This window comes from Capricornis sumatraensis, chromosome 19, assembly GCF_032405125.1.
Source record: "Capricornis sumatraensis isolate serow.1 chromosome 19, serow.2, whole genome shotgun sequence".
In the NCBI taxonomy this organism is placed as follows: domain Eukaryota; kingdom Metazoa; phylum Chordata; class Mammalia; order Artiodactyla; family Bovidae; genus Capricornis; species Capricornis sumatraensis.
The window spans coordinates 36,431,627-36,450,921 of record NC_091087.1 but is presented as its reverse complement, the minus strand read 5'-3'; the positions used below and the strand labels follow the sequence as shown (position 1 = coordinate 36,450,921).

The window sequence follows — 19,295 nt, the reverse complement described above, 5'->3', positions numbered from 1 at the left end:
GGGGGAGGCTGAATGAGTGAGCAGACACTCCAGCTGCTGCCTCTGCAGGGGCACTGCAGTCAACTTGGAGCTTGAACCTTGCCAACTTAGAAATGCTGGTTGAACGCTTCAGTGTTTCCACTGAAATACTAAAAGAGTCACACTATCCTTAGCGACTGAACAACAATAACATCTAAGAGTAAAGACTGTTCTTGAGCTAAAGGATTTCCTCTAAAGCGAAGGGTAAATCAGAACAGATGAGTTATTAAAAAATGAAAAATTGAACTGACAGAAAGAACAACACTCAATTGTATTCAGGGATAACAGATCAAGAGTCCCTACAATATAGTGGAACAATGTCTGGTGTACAATAAAAAATTACTAGACATGTGCAAAGAAACAGGAGTATGTTGTACATTGTAAAAAAAAAAAAAATCAATGATTAGAAACATACCCACATTCCCAATTTATCCCTCACTTCCCTTTGGTAACCAGAAGCTTGTCTGTGGCTATGTCTGTGGGTCTGTTCCTGTTTTGCAAGTAAGTTCACAGTATCACTGTTTTATAAACTCCACATAAAGTGATATCATCATATATTTGTTTTTGTCTGACCTAAATTTGAGAATAACAGATACATACTATATATGAAACAGATAAATAACAAGGACATACTATACAACACTATCTTCAATATTTTATAATAATCTATAATGGAAAAAATCTGAAGACACAAGCATATATATTATATATATGAACCACTTTGATGTACACCTGGAACACTATAAATCAACTACACTTCAATTTAAAAAATAGAAACATACCCAAATATGACTAAGCTATTGGACTCAGCACCAAAGACTGTAAAAAAAACTCATAAATATGTTAAAGAATCCAAAATAAAATATAGGTATAATGGATGAGGAGAAAGAGAATGTCAGAAAAGATTTGGAAATAGTGAAAAAATAGCCACATGGACATCAAAGAACAGAAAAGCACAATATTTGAGTAGGAAAGAAAAAGGAAAAAAATCAATGAGTGGAAATAACAATGGATTGGACACAACAAAAGGAAGGATTGGTGAACTTAAAGAAAATAGTGCAAAAGAAATTATCAAATCTGAGGTACATACAAAAAAAATTTTTTTTAATGATACAGCTTTAACCTGTGAGATATATCAAGCAATATAACAGCGATAACTGGTGCCCAAAGAGAAGAGAGAGAAAACAGGACTGCAAAAAAAATTGAAACACTGACAGAAATTTTTCCAAACTTCATTTAGAAAAAGAAAGAATAAACAACCCACTAAGAAGCACAGCAAACCCCAAGGTGGATGAAAGAAATTACACCAAGGGCCATCAGAGTCATCATAGACAAAGCATAGACAGGAAAAAATACTAAATAAATGAAAGTAAATAATGAAATATCTACTAAATATTTACTCTGGCTAAATAAAAGTAGGCAGAGAAACAACTCACATTACATACAGAGGAACAACAATAAGGATGACAACCAACTCATCATCAGAAACAATGAATGCCAGTGACAATGGAAGAGCATCTTTAAAGGGCTGAGAGAGAACCATGTCATCCCAGGATTCACCAAAACTTCTTTCAAAGAAGATGAAACTCAGATAAAATCTGAGATGATTTCTCACCAGCATACCTACACTTCAAGAAATACTAAAGCAGTAAAAGAAATTCTCAGGCTGGAGAAAAACTGAAACCAGACAGAAGGAATCTAGAAGCTAAAAAATAAGGAAGGGTAAACATGTAGGTAAGTATATTTCTTTTCACAAGCCAACTGTTTACAGCAAGAATAAACAGTGGGTTTATAAAATATGAAAACATAAAAACAACAGCATAAAAGATGAAACTAAGTGTGAATTCAAGTAATGGTTTAGGTTCATATACTATACATGAAGTTGTACAATATTAATTCCACGTAGACTGGAATTAAGTTAGGATATACACTTAAATCTCTTGAAACTTTAGAAATAGAAAATATATAAAAAGGTGAGCTCACAGACACACCAGAGTGTCTCAGGGAAGTTCCCTGGTTTGTGCCAGCACGTGGAGAGGGAGGTTGTGTTAGGGTCCCCAAAGGCTGCCTGTCTAGGGTGGGTTTGGAGGGAGGGTTGGGAAGAAGGTGGAGAGGCTGATGTTGTGTGCAGCAGCTCTGGAGACCTGGCTGTCATAGGTTCCCTGGGTCAATGCCAACACCCCCACACCTTCTCCATGGCAACCCCACCCCTGTTCACAGAGAGTTTACACCCATTGTCCCAGGACACAGAGGCAGTGGATGGTGGGAATTCAACTGGTACCCAGATCAGTCAGGGAGACTTTTCTTGGGTCTTCACTCATCAAAGGCTCCAGGGAGACCTTGCACATCTCAACATAAAAGAACTGTCCATGATGGAGTGAGGTCAGGTGACAGTCCTCTGATCTGTTCTCTGCAGGACATGCTCTTGATGATTAATGATGTCACAGACTGACATGTCCCAGCCACTTCAAAGGTTTCCACGGAGAGGGCAGGTGGAGAGTCCTCATTAAGTGAAAACTGGGGAGCCTTTTCTCAAAACTCAAGAAGCTCCCCAAGGACACAGTGACCCACAGAACCCCTGGCCCAACCTCCCCACCTTTCACTGCTCATCATAGAGCTGAAGGAGCTACGGCCCCTTCATAAAAGAAAAGCAGCCGAGAAGTAGCTGTGCCAGGGGAAGGAGGCACCCAGCACAGCCACTGGCGTGCACATGAGCACTTCCAACTGAGGGCCAGAGCAGGTGAGGACGAAGTGTCCTGAGGCCAAGTGGACGGTTGGGACCGTTCAGGCCCGGCACACACCTACTCAATGCCAGTTCAGCCGCATGCACCTACGAGGCACTCCAGAGAACATGCTGAATGATCCTCTGCCATTCTTAAAGGACCAACTGCCAGGCTTGGGCAGGGGAGGCAAGAGGAAGCTGCATGACTCTGCTCTTAAACCCCATGCGGACAAGAGAAGCCTGACTCTCCAATGGAGAAAATAAACAACAGAGACAGAGATATCCCGGGTCAGGTAGTGTTCCCTACAGAGCCCTGGAATGCTGACCCCCTGGAGAACAAGGCGGGAGCATCCAGCTTTGAGAGCCTCCACGGAAGCACAGTTGGGCGTGGGCAACTGTAAGTCATGGGTGGACTGACCCAAAAGGGAGGCAGGGAGGCTTTTGGGGTGATGTGAATGCTACAAGTCCATGACAAACAGGGGAGCCCAGGCAAGTCTGTGGGTCACTGTGACAAACGTCCTCTGGCTAAAGCTGAGGGGCAGGTACAGTGGGCCAGGAGGCTACAGCAAGAGTTGGGGCCAAGGTTAGGCTTCCTCTCAGGTGAAAACCATAAATCCTGCTGGGAGAGTGATTGGCAAGCCTGGGAAGGTCAGCAGCAGGACCCAGTGGCCTCTTGGAGCAGTCAGCTTGACAGCGGTGACTCAGGAGCCAGAAACCAGCACCCACAGAGCCTTTACAGGCCCCAGGCAGTGTGAGGTGAGGCCCAGGATCCGACTGGGTCCAACGCCATGGGGAGTGCAGCTGCCCAGACATGGAGGGGACTGCACCCTGCACCCAGGCCAGCCTGAGCCCCTCGGCAGCGCACTTGGGCCTCACCTCCGATCTTGGCATTGTATGCAACCCCTACAATGCAGTAGGAGTTGTTGGCAGAGGCGGCGACTTCTCCTGCACAGCGAGTGCCGTGTCTGCGGGAAGGAGAGAAGGCAATCAGGACCCTAAGCTGGGGACGCTGAAGTCCTCCCTCAATCCTCCCCACAACTGCTGGGCCAGCCGTGAGCCCCCGTGGCAGGACCCTCCTGTGAGAAGAGCCATTGTCCCTAAGCTGGGGGACACTGAGGCCGTCCCCCATTCCTCCCTATCACTGCTGGGCCATCCACGTGCCCCACAGGCTGCCCTGCAGATGTGATGCCCCTGTATCAGGCTTGGGCTCTGCTGGGCACCCACGGCCTCTGTATCCCACCCCCCAGGCTCTGCGTCCCCCTGACTGACAGCACAGTGCAGATGCTGGCCTGTCTGCAGAGATGAAATAATAACAAACAAAGGCTTAGGTTCTGTCCCCTCAGCCCTCTCCCTGTCCCGTGCTCACCCTGGGCAGACCCCTCCCCCCCACACACCTTTCCACAGCCATTCCAGCAGAGGGCAAGGAGGAGGGCTGGACACGGAACACTCAACAGCAGTAGGTGGAATAGGAAGAGGAGACCCGAGGTCAGCACTCTCCTCAGTAATGACCCCACTCTACCACCTACAGCAGGCACATCTCTGAGAAGGTCCATCAGAGATGAGAATCACTGATTCTGAATCAAAACCACCTTTAAAGCCAGTCCTGAGCCCAAGTGTCAGCCCCCGGGGCAGCCCTCCCTCCGTCCACACTCTGGACCATGTGTGCCTGCAGCTGGGGCTGTCCTTGAGTCATGGGCCCAGGGTCCCACTCGGGACTCACCACGCCGCATCTGGGTGGTCCCTCCCTGCCCGCTGTGCCCTGCAGCCCCAGCGTGGTGGCCATGGAGTGGGAAGGGCACGTCGGACGTGAGGCCAGGCCTCCACAGGCACTGGGAGCGCTGCGGCCAGCCCGCTGACCGCCTCCACTGGCTGAGCCTTCCTGCAGGGCTCCTTTCCTGCGGGGCACCGGGACTCCAACCTCAGCATCAAATGGACTAAAACAGGGAACGCTGAGGAGGACACACCTTGCAGGCCTCGTGTCAGCAGGGGAAAGAAAGAAAGGGCTTCCACCGTCCTCTAAACACTTTTGGAAGAAGGGGAAGAGCCAATGCACAGGGCCGGCTGATGGAGGAAGGTTTGGCCGGACACTGGACAGGAGCGCCCAGGCAGGTTTGGGAAACTAGACATCACCCCCAGGGCTGCTACCAATGGTGCCAAGTCCCCCAGTCTCTCCAGACCACCCCCACTCCCTCTATCACAAGTCTCAATGACCGAACAGTAATGGTGTGTCCCTCACCCATCATCTCACCGCCGCCCCCAGCCCTCGGAAAGAAGCATCAGAACACAAGGCATATCTTAGACACCGAGACTCAACAAGGTCACCCCACTTGCACAGAGCCACAGAGCCAGCCCCAGCATCACATGGGCCTCCGCCACTGCCCTTGTGAGGTCAAAGACAGGGTCAAGAAGGCTTGGGTGCTGACTGAGTGGTCTGAGAGAACACAATGTCATCTGGACACAGCTGGCTGTGCAGACCACGAGATATTCCGACAATGCTGCAAACAGGAATAATGCTGGCCCAACATCCACTGCAGCTGACCAGCAGAGTGACAGCCCACAGGCAGGGGCCAAACCCACTGAGCCTGCGAGCCTAGAAGGTGGTGTGGGGCTGGCTCCTGGTGGTCAGCCCCAGACCCCGCCAGGAGGCAGAGAAGTGCCCCCATCCCGTCTCCAGCCCAGGGTCCCCATGTGGGCTGCCTCCACTATCTGCAGGGACAGCAAAAGAGAAGGAAGCAGGTAGGGGTCAGGCAGGTGACCCAGGACGTACTTATTCTCGTTGCTGGCATCGTACCGTGGAGACGGATCGTAATCGTTGCCATTGACGTCATAGCTCGCGTAGGAATCCTAAAAAATGAAACCTTGGTGACCAAAGAGAAGTGGCCCAGAGTATCACAACTCTGTCTATAACTGGTTTTACGCCTCGACTGGAAACAGAAACAAGCCAGGCACTCTCTTACTGCAACAACAATTATACATATATATATTTATGTGGTGAATACACATAAAATTTGCCACCCTAACCATTTTTACAGCTCAGTGGTGCTAAGTACATCCACAAGTTGTGTGGCTGGCAGCACCATCAATCCACAGGATTCATCTTGCAAAACTCTGCACCTCTTAAACCCTAACTCCTGATCCTCCCTCCCGAGCCCCTGGCAGCCACTGTCTGCTTTCTGTCTCTATGAGTACAGCTACTCCAGGGACCTTACCTACATGAGATCATGTAACAGAGTGGGATTAGCAGGCAGCCATTACTCTGCTCCCTGTTACTAGGCAACAGGGCTCCTCAACCACTACTCTGGTGCCTCAATGGGCCCCGCCCCACAAGCAGCTGACTGGCAACCATTATTTGCGCTGCTCAGCTGTTGGTCAGTGCTGCAGTGGGCCCTGACCACTAGTACCTGACACTGAGGAACTACAGTGGCAGTGACTGAGTCAAGGGTCAGTGGTGGGTGGTCATCAGGTGGAGAGTGAGGTTAAGAGGCAGATTCAGGCCTTCTCCTGGAGGCCCTGCAGCTTACCCAGCCTTCGGTGAGCTGGGGGCCCAGGAAGCAGACTGGAGACCATGGCCCTCAGGGCTCCAGAGCCCTTACAAGGCCACCCACTAACGTCACCCCAGGCCTTGAAGCAGCCGTGAACCTGTCCCCCATCCCTGTCTCTGCGACCTAACTAGCAGTGGCCATCTGTTTGGGTCACAGTCTGTGGGACCTGGTCTCCCCATTTGGGCGGCCTGAGCAGCCTGAGGGCCAGTGGGTGGATGCCTGGCTCCCTCATGGCCCTGAGGGAGTTGCCAACTGAGACCTGTTTCCTCTGAGCCAGGACCGGGACCTTGAAGGGTGAAAGCTGTGCCTTGGGACCTTGCTTTCTTGTCAGGACAGAGAACAACATTCACCTGGTAGAGGTTTGCAGGAACATCACTACCTGGCCACCTGACCTCAGGAACAAAGGATCTGACACAGAGAAGTCTGCAGCAACCAACCTCGCCCCTCCCTCACCTTTTGCTCTTAAAGGGCCTCGCTGAAAGCTTTCAGTAACTTTGCGGTTCTTAGGGCATGAGCCACCCATCTGCTTGTATGAACCTATAATAAACTTTTCTCTGTGCCAAAGTCTAACTTTAGTATCTGATGGGCCTCACTGCATGTTGGGCACACAGACTTGTGATTTCAGTAACAATCAGTGTGCGTCGTTTTTTGACCCAGATACTGTCCTCACGGTTCATCCATGCGGTAGCTATGCCTCATAATTCCCTTCATCTTATATTTTTAATATGTATGTTTTTGCTTTATATATTTATAGTATCTGTATAATCTCCTATCTTCCTTTAAGACATGTTGTAAAAGCTCTCCTGATTGTTGACTTCAAAACTGTCATCCTTTGCAAACTAGTATATACAGGGTAGATAAATAACAAGGTCCTACTATACAGCACAGGGAACTATGTAACAGAAAAGATGTTTTACACATATATAGCTGAGTCACTTTGCCAGACAGCAAAAATTAATACATTATAAATCAACTTTAATAAATGTTTTAAGAAGGTAAAATTAAAAAACTGACATTGTTAAGGGTGCATAACCATCTACCCAATCAATGTGAGAGGACTGACGTAACCGAGGCACCCAAGTGCCTTAGAATCTTGAAGGCAGTTCTCAAAAGTTACCACGTGCCAGGTTCTTTTCTCTGCACAACTGGAGGAGTAACAGGCAGAGGGCCCCTACACACAACCCTCACACACACACACACACACACACACACACCACACACACGCCGACCTGGAGGTAAACAGACACACAAACATGTGTGCAGAGGGGACACTCCACACACTCACCCATGCACACACATCTGAGCCTCTCAGGACCCCAGCAGTGCCCGGGAACCCTCTCAAACACCCCTGGCTCTGGGTGGCTGGGCTCACCAGCACCGCCAGCTCGGTTTCCATACTGTGACGTAATGGGGCGGGGCGGGGCGGGGCGGGGCCAGGGGCTTAAGTAGGTTATGCTGTACGTTGTCTCAGGTAATGACCAGCGCAGGTGAGCGTCTCAGGGAGCCAGTGCCAAGACTCCACTTACGTAGTTTGGGGCCAGGTCGGGGTGGTTTCTCTCTATGCCGTCATCCAGGATGGTGACCACCACGTTCTTTCCCGTGTAGCCCCGCTTCCACGCCGCCTGGACGTTCATTTCTGACCGGCAGCGGCTGTTCTTGTCACCACAGTGCTGCAAGCACAGGAGACACAAAGCCCCCAGCACAGACACGCCTGACACAGACCTGCCAGCCCAACAGAGGTGCTGTGGTGCTCGCGGGAGGATAGGGTAGGACCTCCGTTCCTCCTCCTGGCCCTAGCAGGAGTCATCGAGGAGGGCTGCATCTCTCCCGCCCTGACCTGGCCACACATACACGGAAGGCCCTCCTGCCCCAGCCAGGCCATGTCCCCACGGCTTTCCCTGGTGTCCCCGCCCTGCAGGGGCTCCGTCCATGGCTCAAGGTGCCGCCCACCCTCCTCTGCTCTGGGGGCCCTTCACCCTGACCCTCACATAATGAAAGAAATTCACAAGAGAGCATGTGCCTGACAGCACTGAAATAGGGGTTCTACGCGCAAATGAAGCGCATCTGTAGCTGACCCATCTCAGAAACACAGGGCAGGGACAGAGGCCCATGGCCTACTTACCATGTACCACATGTTGGACCAGATGGGATCATTGAAATAAAGTGCCTGTGCGTCGTTTCGCACCTGTCTCTTCACCCGGCGTTTAACTTCCTGTTGCTGGAGCCATTTCACCTAGCAGGGGAGAGATGCAGTTACTCTGTGTTTCAGCAGCCATGTCCTGGTTCCATGAGGCCGCTTTGCAGGTGTTCAGGCGTCCTTCTCCCTGAACATCTAGGTCTATCAGATGCCTCGGATGGTTAATTCCAAGGAGACAGTTTCACTTCAGAGCAACCATATTTGAAAGATGAAAACCAGTCTACACGGAAGGGGAGAGGACCGGCCTTATGGAACAGTAGGAAAATCATCCTACTAAAGGAGACCTTGTGAAATGGCCAGTACTCTGGTGACCCTCGTCCCTAATTAAAAGGAAATACATGCTCAGGAATGAAGCGTACAGTGGCATAACAGGTGTCAAATGGTTTATCGGGAGGGGTTAATTACGATGATCCCTATAACAGAAGCACAGCAACTGCTCCAGACCTGGTACCAGACATGCAGAGAAAACCTAGGGAGGCACACCGCAAAACACTGACAGCGATTCCTGGATGGTGTTCATTTAAGATTTTACTGTTCCTGTAAGATTTTAAAATTACTTTCAGGGTTTTATAAACTTCTTTCGATCGGCATGACCTCCTGTCACAACCAAGGGAAAAAAGCTTGAGAGGCAGGATAAATGTTACTTAAGAGCAGGAACCTTGGAGCCTGGCTGCCTGGATTCAAATTTGGGCCCAAACTCACCAGCAGAGTGACTTCAAGCAGGGAGCCTCCCTGGCCTCAATTTGCTCATATCACCTGTGCAATGGGCATCACTGTGGCATCACAAGGAAGGATGGCATATAAAGTGTGCCATCAGTGACCGGCACACGGATGTATCGTCATCACATGTGTGTTTGTGTGTGTTTCAAAGTGGAAGAGGTTTCTTTTTCACTTTTAAAAGATAAGGCAGCTGGAACTCCCATGCCCTGAACCTAAACGTTTTCTCGGTCCAGCTGCTATGGGTTCCCAATCCCATTCTGCTGCCACTGGGACTCAGCTCTGCACAGGGGCTGCAGTGGGCAGGATGGGGACACCCAGCCCTGCTCTCAGAAGCTGGTGCTCCAGTTGAGGACTCCCACCAGGCAGCCCAGAGTGAGGCAGACAGGTGGCCAAGGGCAGGGAAGGTAGGGGAGGAAGACAAGGATGGAGCCTTGGGCATGGGGAGCTGGGTGACTTGGAGGTCAGGCCAAGGCTGGTGACCCCAGGGGGAGGAAGGCACAAAGATCAAGGACCAAGCAGCTCCCCTCAGACCTCAGCTCTGACCTCCCCACAGGTGCCTGAGCGAGGAGAGTGGAACAGCCCCACATCTAAGGGGGACCCTGATCTCCAAGGACAACATGCTCAGAAGGAAATGTCACCAGGGAAGGTTCAGCACTAAAGAACCTGCCTGCCAATTCAGGAGATGCAGGAGACATAGGCATGGCAAATAAAACTGCACAGTGAAGTATTCTGCTCATAACCCCCTCTGATGGCATTGTGAGACTTCCCAAAGCGTTACTGCCTGAACCAGGAAGCTTTAACTCGGTATAAAATGCCTAAGACCCTATGCCCTAATTGGCTGGGCTGCGTGCTGTAAGTACAGTGGTCGTACCCCATAGACAGCTCAAGCTCCTGGGATGGGATGCTCCGGGCCCACCGGCTTGGCCAACTCACTACCCACCGGGCTGCACTTCCTATCACAGAGGAGGGGGCCTTCCTCTCCCAAGGCCAACTGGGTGGCTCCCACAAATCAGGCTGGTGACAGAGGGCACAGTGCCACCAGTCACAGAACAATCCCCCTGTGGGAAAAGACAGTAAGGGCTCCTGGTCTCAGTGGCTGCTGCACTCTGGGTAAGAACCCAGCTGACACACAGTTTGGGTGGGGGTGACGGCTGGGGGCTGTCCCTGTGGCATGGTCTGGAGCAGCTCTCTCCCCCGGGACAGGTCACTGCAGGACACTGACAGCTGCCAGGCACTGTCGGGCCAATGGACCTGGATACAGTAAATCACTCGCCAGGCCTGCACAGATGAGCTCCCCGACGCCAGGCACAGAGGCTGACTCAGCCCATGGTCACCTGGTCAGGGCCAATCCCCCTCTCCCTTCTCCAGGCCCCAGCCACAGCCCGGCTTCTCACCCGGCTCCAGGAAAGGGCAGGGGGTTCCTGCGTTCCATCTCCTGCTATTTTCCAGACTGGCCCTTGTGTCTCTGGGGAGAATGGCTCCATGGCCCCTTACTCAGTGGCCTGCTCAGTAACGCTGCATTGTCTCCAGTGTGTCCACTGCTGGTTCTGGTCGTTAGCATGAGTGTAAACACCGCTGATTCCCACCCAGGACCAACCCCCTCCCGACACACACACACACATCTCCACTCAGACACAGAGCTCTGCTTCAGGGGCCCCTCAGGTTGGAACCCAGAGCCAGCAGGTCTCTCCAGGAGGGTCAGGGATGCCAGTGACCCCCAATAAGTGCCTGAAACTGTGGCTTTCCCAAGGGGCACATCATTGTGAACAGTGAGGCTGTTCATGACACAGGAACACACAGTTCAGGACCCTAAGGACATGTCATCTGTGCAATCAATTGTTGCCCGGAGCTCAGAAACAAGTGAGCCAGTGCAGACCAGCCACAGTTGCTGAGACTAAAACTGTGATGAAAAAACTCCCAACATCTGAAGGTCCAGGACCAGATGGCTTCACAGGTGAGTTCTAGCAAACACTTAAGAGATAATACACATCCTTCTGAAGTGAAAGTCCCTCAGTCATGTCTGACTCTTTGTGACCCTATGGACTATACAGTCCATGGAATTCTCCAGGCCAGAATGCTGGAGTGGGTACCCTTTCTCTTCTCCAGGGGATCTTCCCAACCCAGGGATTGAACCCAGGTCTCCTGCATTTTGGGTGGATTCTTTACCAGCTGAGCCACAAGGGAAGCCCAAGAATACTGGAGTGGGTAACCTATCCCTTCTCCAGTGGATCTTCCCGATCCAGGAATCAAACCAGGGTCTCCTGCAGTGCAGGCGGATTCTTTACCACCTATAAGGGAAAGCTTCTGAAACTTTTCCCAAACCACTGAAGAGGAAGGAACACAGGCAGTGAGCTGGTGATGATGGCGAGTCGGGCTGGGTGGGGCCTCACCGTGAGCTCTTCCTGCCCCGAGAGGCCAGAGCACAGGGAACGTTGTCCTGTTCTGCTGGCAGCCTGCCCATTTTACATGGCAGTTTCACTTCTGGTTGGCTCACTAGGGCCCTCGGAACTTCTAGGTGCTCAGACCTTTTGGTGACGATGGCAGGAGAGAGACTGCGGTGCACACTGGCTACCTGTCAAGGCCATGGGTATATACTCAGGGAAGCCTGTAGATCCGCGGCCTGGGTCACATTAAGATACACATGTGGCAGTGTGTGCAGGGTGAGAGCTGAGCTGTTGGGTGGGGCCCCAGCCCTCTTAGGAAGAGAACTGATCACTCTGAAAAACCTTCAGGTCCCTGGAAGAAAGGAAGGGACAAGAAAATCCCTGTCGGCTCTCCATCACTCCCATTAGGTTTCACAAGGAGTTGACTGAGGCCTCCCAAAGGTGCTTTCGCTCACCCAGAACAGGGGGAACGTGGCCTGATGCAGGAAGAGGGTCTCTGCAACTGTAATCAGCTAAGGCTCTGAAGACGAGGTCATGCTGGATTATCTGGCTGTGCGCTGAATCCCACAACAAGCATCCTGACAAGGGACAGGCAGGGGGAGACTAAGACCAAGGAAGGTGAGGTTTGGGGAAGAAAACAGCTCTAGGAGCGCCTGGAGCTGCCAGGAGCTGCAGGTGGCAAGGCAGCACCCCCCAGAGGGACCACACCTGCCAGTACCATAGCTCTGGAGACTCTGGACTCCAGATGGTGAGACAATATGCTTCTGGTGTCTGAAGCCCCCAGCTGGTGGTCACTTGTTATGGTCCCCCTGGGATCACAGCCTTGATCAGGGCTGAGGTGTTACATGTCTGAGAATTCATGAGGCTGTCCTACCTAACGTCGGACCTGGAGCCCCCAGAGGAGGCGCTGAGGGCTGTAGTGGGGGCGCTGGTGTGGGGATTTCACCTAAACAGAGGGGCCATCCCAGGGTGCCCACTGCTACCAGCTCTGGCTGGAGCCCCCACCCTAACCGCCCTTCCCTGCACATCACTGGGCCCTGGGCACCTGCCCCCACTGTCCTCTCAAACTAAAGCTGCCACAAAAGTGGGTCCTGCCCACCCACCCAGGGCCCTCTCACTGCCTGATTCTCCTAACTCGGTGGTGCTAAAACCCACTGTCTCCCCTCAAGCCCCCAAGTCAGGACAAAGCAGGGATCCTCTCCAACACAAGAGTCTCCTAAAGGCGTCAGGACCCCGTCACCCACAGCTCATTGTGGCTGCCACGCCCCCGGCATCTGGAGGTCACATGACTCTGGGAGGGTCCCTGCTCCATGACCAATGCCTGGCGCAGTCTGACCCCTGCCTAGGCCCCCTCTGGCCTGGCCTCATGGTGGGTGCCTCTTCACTGTGTTCCTCTCTACCCTCCCCACCAGGGAACCCTGCCCTGACACCTGGGCCGGCCGGGGTGGGCCGCCAGGCTCCTGTGCCCTGAGCGTGTCTGTGCAGTGACGCCGCTGACATGGAGGATGCGGACATGGACTCTTCAGGAGCCACCACCCTGCTCCCCAGGAGGGAAGGATGTGTCTCGGTCATGCGAGTCTCTCCAGCTCTCAGCCTGTAACAGGGTCCTTGCCCTGTCTTCCTTAAACAGCAAACGACCCCTGATGCTGAAAAGGGAAGCATGTCTCCTGGAGCTGGGGCTCCCCTGATCTGGCTCGTCCAGCAGCGCCCACAGCTCTGGCTGGACATGTCCAGGTCGGTATGACCACCCTCTGCTCCCCACTGGCCTGTGTGAAGCCAGGGCTGCATTTCACTCACCACTGTACTTGTGTGTGCCAGGCGATGTGAGGCATACAGTAGGAGTTCACTAAATGCTCTCTGAATGAAGGAATGACATTACATGAATATGCTTTAGGTTTCAAATATAGCCATAGACAGACTTTTGAAACCACTGTGGAGCAGAGTGCGCGACTGGGCCTCCATGACCGCCAGGGGAGCTGTGTGGACTCTGTGTGCAAGACTGGCGCTTTGGGTTTGCCACATTCGAGCCCAGCTCAGCACAGGTCATCTCTTCTGGGCAAGTCTCTATAACCCCGTGTAAAGCGTTTTCATTTCTTCAGTCCTATTTTGAAGGTGAAACATCACTCTGACTTTTTCTTTTATCCACTTCCTGCATGTTTGCCGTTAAACATTTTCGTCATGAGACTTTACCATCTTCTCAAGATGAGGTGCAGAGCAGTGCGTACTTCGGAAGGTAACACCTCCTCCAGCTCTCTTCTTGAGAAGTCAAGTTAAAATTTGGCGTCTGCTAAATGTCACTCGGTACTTGAGAGGAGGTAAACCTAAAAGATGCTGAGAAAGAGGCCACGCAAATGAGCAGGACCCTAGAACAGCCTTGAAAACTGAGTTATCAGGCCATGCCATGCCCAAGTGTCATGTGGGCAGGAGGCCCACGCCCTCTTCCCTTGGGCTGCTGGGCCAGAAGGCGGCCAGCAGGTCGTCCCGGGTGCAACAAGTGCCAAGGGGCTGTTCTGAAACTTTGTCCCATGAAAGAATGCCACCAGAGCAAGAATAGCCCTTGCACTCCACCCAAAGCCACTGCACACCTGTGCTCTGCTTAACGCCCTCCACCACCCACAGGCCCTGCCCGCTAGGGAAGCCCTGGGCCACCACCAAGAGCTGGTGGGGCCCAGAAGGGGCCCCGGGGGCTCCACTTGGAGACAGAATGAAGGACAACAGCCCTTCTCTGAGACCCTTGTGACCATCCTCCCAGACCCCCACCAGCTCAAGGGGAGGAGCAGGAACTGAATCAAGCTGTCTGCCTCCTCACAGCCCCCACGCTCAGCCTGTGACATGGAGTTCTATTCAGGTCCCGTGTTCGTGCACAGCAAGAGAGACAGTTCTGGTCCGCCTTCCCCTCTCTCCCCACCTTGGCATCCTCGAAGTGAGGGACATATCCTTCTGTCACCAGGGAAGGATGGAGACTCCCTCTCCCGTGTGTTGTGATAGAGCCAGCCATGCCTGCAGACCAGGGCAAGTCTCTGGAAGTCATGAGAGGCCAGACTCCAAGTGTCCAGGGCCCAGATCCAAAGGCCTCTTCAGGAAAGAGTCTAGCAGCAGGCACACTGGGAAAGTAAACCTGTGACCCTGTCGTCTGCCCCTCAGCCTCCAGCCTGTGGAGTGAGGGTCAGATCAGCCCGTCTGGGGCCCCTGCGTGCGAAGGCCTGGATGCTCACGTCCCGAGTCCCATCAACCCTGACTGCTCCACACACCTGCTGCAGCATGTGCTGGGCCAGCTTTCTACCGGCCGAGATGCAGTGAGATGCGAACTCACAGCGTGAGGACCCACAGAAAGGAAACCACGCTCCCTGACCAGAGCACATCACCTTACAGTTTGTGACGTGCTCCTTCTCTGAGGATAGGCCGTGGACTGCAAGTGTAGGACATGAGCAGTTGCCAAGTGGGGGCTTCCTGCCCAGCATCCAGGGTCCCTGGAGGCGGGAGGGGCAGGCTCAAGTCCCAGGAGCCCCAGAAGCTGTGTGTAGAGCCTTGTGGATGCGACCTTAGGGTTTCTTTCCTCCTCTGAGAGAAACGGTGTCCACAGCCTTCATCAGCCTTTCCAAGAGGCCTGCGATTCTGGCACAGCTAAGAAGCACAGAACTGAGGCCAGCTTGCAGAGGTGGAGAGTGATCAAAGACAGAGGACTGTCACCCCCTCCTCAGCCCACAGCCTCCTTAGAGTGAGTCTCAGGGAGACACCTGAGCCCCCTGAGGTACCACCCATGGTGGGGAGGAGATGCCAGGCTGCTATGCAAACCCAAGAGCCTGGGCGGTAGAAGAGGCAGAAGAGAAGGAAGACAAACCACAAAACAAAGCTGATCTAACGCAGCCTAGACGCAACTCCCCCTGCCCCAATCCCCTCACGGGACAGAGGCCACTGGGGACACAGGCACATCTCTATTCCTTCAGCTGGCCAGAGCACAGGCCACCTCTCAAATCCTCCCTGTCAAAGTTGAAGGACAGGGGCCAAGAGGTGACCGCTCATCACTGGTATGAGCCGGCACCGCCCCCCTGCAAATGCAGGAGACAAGACGGGACTCAGGAGGTCAGGGTCCTTGATTATCTGAGTTCTCACTTTCCTGAAAGGAAAGGGGAAGCTCCTCCCACCTGCCCTGCGCCCCTGAGAATCATAAAAGGGACAGGGGGCCAGAGTGCTGACTCCAGGATCACCAGCCAGACAGGGCTGCCCGGCCGGCCCTCGTCAGTGCCGTCTGGTCAATTAAAGCCCTCTTTAGGGCTTCTGTCACAACTTAACCAAGGCCACAAGGTACTTCTGCAGTTGGGCATTCGGCAGTCGAATGACAGGGATGCAATCCGGATCACTGGGCAGCGGGGAAGCTGCCAGACCCGAGCGTCCTGGTGGGCGTTTCTCCCTCAGAGCCACAGGCCCGGGGACCCAGAGACACCTTTCTCGAACATCCCTGGGTGATGCACGATGGGCAGGGAGGGGCTGGATTCCTCACTCCCCATGCTGGGCCGGTCTGGGCACCAGAACTCACATCCAGGGCTGACCGCAGGCCAGCCTCAGCTGGCATAAGCTCGTCAAGAAATTTCTACCCTCGCCTCAGGATCAGTATCACAACCTCTGTGCAGCATGAAGGCGGTTTCCTTTTTTCCCTCATTGCCACCACAACAAGGGAACATAAATTAGACAAAAATAGGATAATATGTAAAGTTACACTTGTTAAAAAAAAAAGTCATTACATAAAAAGAAGTCTATGAGAAAACAGTAACAGATACAACTTGCTATGTGAACCTACCCTGTGAAAATTGACATCTGCTTCAGTAAACACTGAGGGTCCATCTGCTATTCACCTGGTGGCCTGCCGGACTTGGGAGTGAAAGCAAGTGAGGGTGGCCAGGCCCTGAGAACGTGACTCACCCTCCCCAACCCCCAACCACCCAGGCACAAGATGGGCTACTTGCATCTGAACCCAGTCCCTCTCTCCCCACATGTCTCTACAGCTCCTGGGCCTGGAATCCCAGGCCTCCTGGGAATGACCTGCAGTTCCCACCAGCCCTGTGCCAGTCCTGGTCACTAACAGATTCCCAGCAAACGAAGCCCTCTTCACTCCCACCAAACTCCGCTGAGCTTGGGCCCTTGGTCCTGGCAGTTTCTGGGGTGGCTGGAAACAGATTTACAGGAACAAGAGCAGGACTGAGGGCCGAGGGCCTGTCTGCTGCTCTGGATGGGCTCGCAGTGCTGGGAACCCCAGGGAGGAGGATGCCCGTGGGTTCCCAAGCCTGGTAAGACAGTGCGTGCCCTGAAGCAGTGGGCAGCTCCAAACATGGCTGGATGAGCTCTGGCCCTGTGGCTTTCATGCTGGGACAATATCTAAACAGCCTGGACCCCTCCACTCCAGGAGTCCCAGGGACCTCACAGACCCAGAGCATGGACCTCCCATCACTTAGAGCAGCACCCTGAGCCAGCTCCCAGTGGGAGGGCGCATGGGCTGAGACCGGAGAGACACCAGGGGAGGCAGGGTGTGCCCAGGCTGCTGGAGGAAGTGCAGATGTCATCCGGTGAGGATCACAATGCCCAGCCTGGCCGCAGGGAGGCCAGACCAGGGGGCCTGAGCAGGATGTCCCGGGGCAGCAGCACCACAACAAGGGCTGGGCAAGGATGCCCACAGCTGGCCAGTGAAAGGGGCTGTGCGGCATCCAGGCAACAGAGGAAGGGCTGGAGCAGGGGTGCAGGTGGGGACTCAGGACAAGGCAGGACGGGGCTGCCCAGGCAGAGGAACGAGAGTGGGGGAGGCGTGGCTTCTCTCCGAGACAGAGCTGTGGTTGGGATGTAGCGGCTTTGGGACACAGTGACTGTAGGACTCTTGGAGGCATGTAAGTGGGACTGTGGGACTTTTTGAGGCATATAAGTGGAAGTGTGAGCCTCCTGGTGAAATCATAAAGCACCATCTTTTAAAGCCTATTTCAAAATTCTGTTTGCCAGTTCACAGCAGCCAGTCCACTAGACCCAGCGGGGTTGTGCTGAAATGTACAGACAGCTGAAGGCCTCCCCGCCCCACATGGGTGGGCCCATCGGGCTGTGTGTGGCAGTCTACCCCACTCCCCAGCCCAACCCATCCCCTCCACCCCCAGCCCATCCCACAGTTCATCAACCCCCAGATCAATGCAGTCACTTCCTGTCCACGTGCTGGTATTTGCCAGGAACTTTGTTTGTTTGCACACCCAGTGGCTCTAGCACACAAAGCTCAGATAAAAGTCCCTCTGTGGTTAATGGAAAGATCAGCTTCACTGTTGCATCATTGCTGGAGGAGAAGCTGAAGCTGATGAAGCTCTGGGGCAAAGTCCTGTCCCACAAACAGCATGCCCACCCTGGTCCTGGAAATCACTTCCCAGCTCCCAGGCGCTGAAGGGCTGGGGCAGAGAATCAACCCGAAGCCTCCCACCACTCCATGGGAAGCCACCGAGGGCCCCTGACAACATCTTTATCCTTCCATTTCCGTCATTGATCTGGCTGAGCAGACAGTGGGAGGGCTGAGCCAGAGTCACCACTCTAAAATGTAAGGCTTGGAAGACGCAACATCCAACTATCAGCCAGCTTGGAACATAGTCAGAACAAGTAATTTTTAAAACATTTGGGAGCCCTTACAGCTATTGGCTGGTGCTTCTGTAACATCCACCCTGCTCCAGACTCTTGGCGAAAGAACAAGTTAAAAACAAATGCTTTCAGTTGGCTTAAATGACAGCCTTTTGGAGAAACCCAGCGACTGATACCGCACCCGGAGAGCAGGCTGGCTATTCTCCCAAGAAGAGAGAGGGCTGGCCCACCAAGCTCTTCGAGCAAAATGGCCCTTTTCAAAGGCGGTTTAAAACATCAAGTAAAGGTGATTAGGGACAACAACTGCACGATGCTGGTACAGGGTCAGAGCAGAGATGCCTAAAGTATGTGCATGCATGTGACCGAAGTCTTCAATCTTCCCTCCCGCTGGTGTTCTGTTCGGTTCTGTTTAACAAATGTACACTCTATCAGCTTTCAGGAGAAGTAGGGGTGGGCTTTAAATTCCATCACTTATCAAAGCAATTGTATACAATAGGGACTGGAGCTAATTAAAATAAAATACCATCTGCATTTGATTGAACTTTTTCCTAAGCCCTATAACATTCATTTCCAGTTTGGTCATTCAAACAGGATGGCAACTGCATTCCAATGACTCTGGATAGTATTAAATCATCTCTTCCCTTTTTTAATATTAATTACACAACTCTCTGATCGCGAAGGTGTCACAAAACACTTCGCTAATGTGGGAAAGCGTCCTAGTGCATTGCAGGAAAAGATAACACTAAACATCTCTGTAAAATGGCTAATTTTACCTGATATTTCATTACAGTGACTTGGTGAGTAAATATTAGTCAGACTGACAGCTAACTGATTTGGTTTGCATTAAAACTAGACTGATTTAAATGGAGGCGTTTCCGTTGCGATTCTGAATTTGTCATTGGTTCTGTTGTCTATATGCTCTCCCTGGGGCTAAATGTTTAATAAGAACTGTGGGAAACAATTGCAATCACGTGGGCCTTGCGGGCACTGGAATGTGTGGCTGTTTACCTTTTCTCTCCTTCTTCTCTGTTGGCAGGATGCTCCCACAGCAGCTCTGCCAGGAGCTGATTAAGAAACTCTGCATAAAAGGGATTTTTAATTTGAAAAAAGTTAAC

The 19,295-nt window shown here is 52.6% G+C and overlaps 1 protein-coding gene across 4 annotated transcripts in view; it reads right to left on the bottom strand.

The window, feature by feature from the left end:
- Positions 1-19,295, bottom strand: part of PCSK6 (proprotein convertase subtilisin/kexin type 6) — a 170,474-nt gene that overhangs the window by 97,817 nt on the left and 53,362 nt on the right. For all 4 annotated transcript variants that reach the window (XM_068991309.1, XM_068991310.1, XM_068991311.1 and 1 more), the window contains exons 3-6: positions 8,405-8,515; positions 7,809-7,952; positions 5,508-5,584; positions 3,617-3,705 (exon numbers count right to left, since the gene is read on the bottom strand). In XM_068991309.1, coding sequence (XP_068847410.1) covers positions 3,617-3,705; positions 5,508-5,584; positions 7,809-7,952; positions 8,405-8,515 — 421 coding nt within the window. The remainder of the gene's footprint in view (positions 1-3,616; positions 3,706-5,507; positions 5,585-7,808; positions 7,953-8,404; positions 8,516-19,295) is intronic.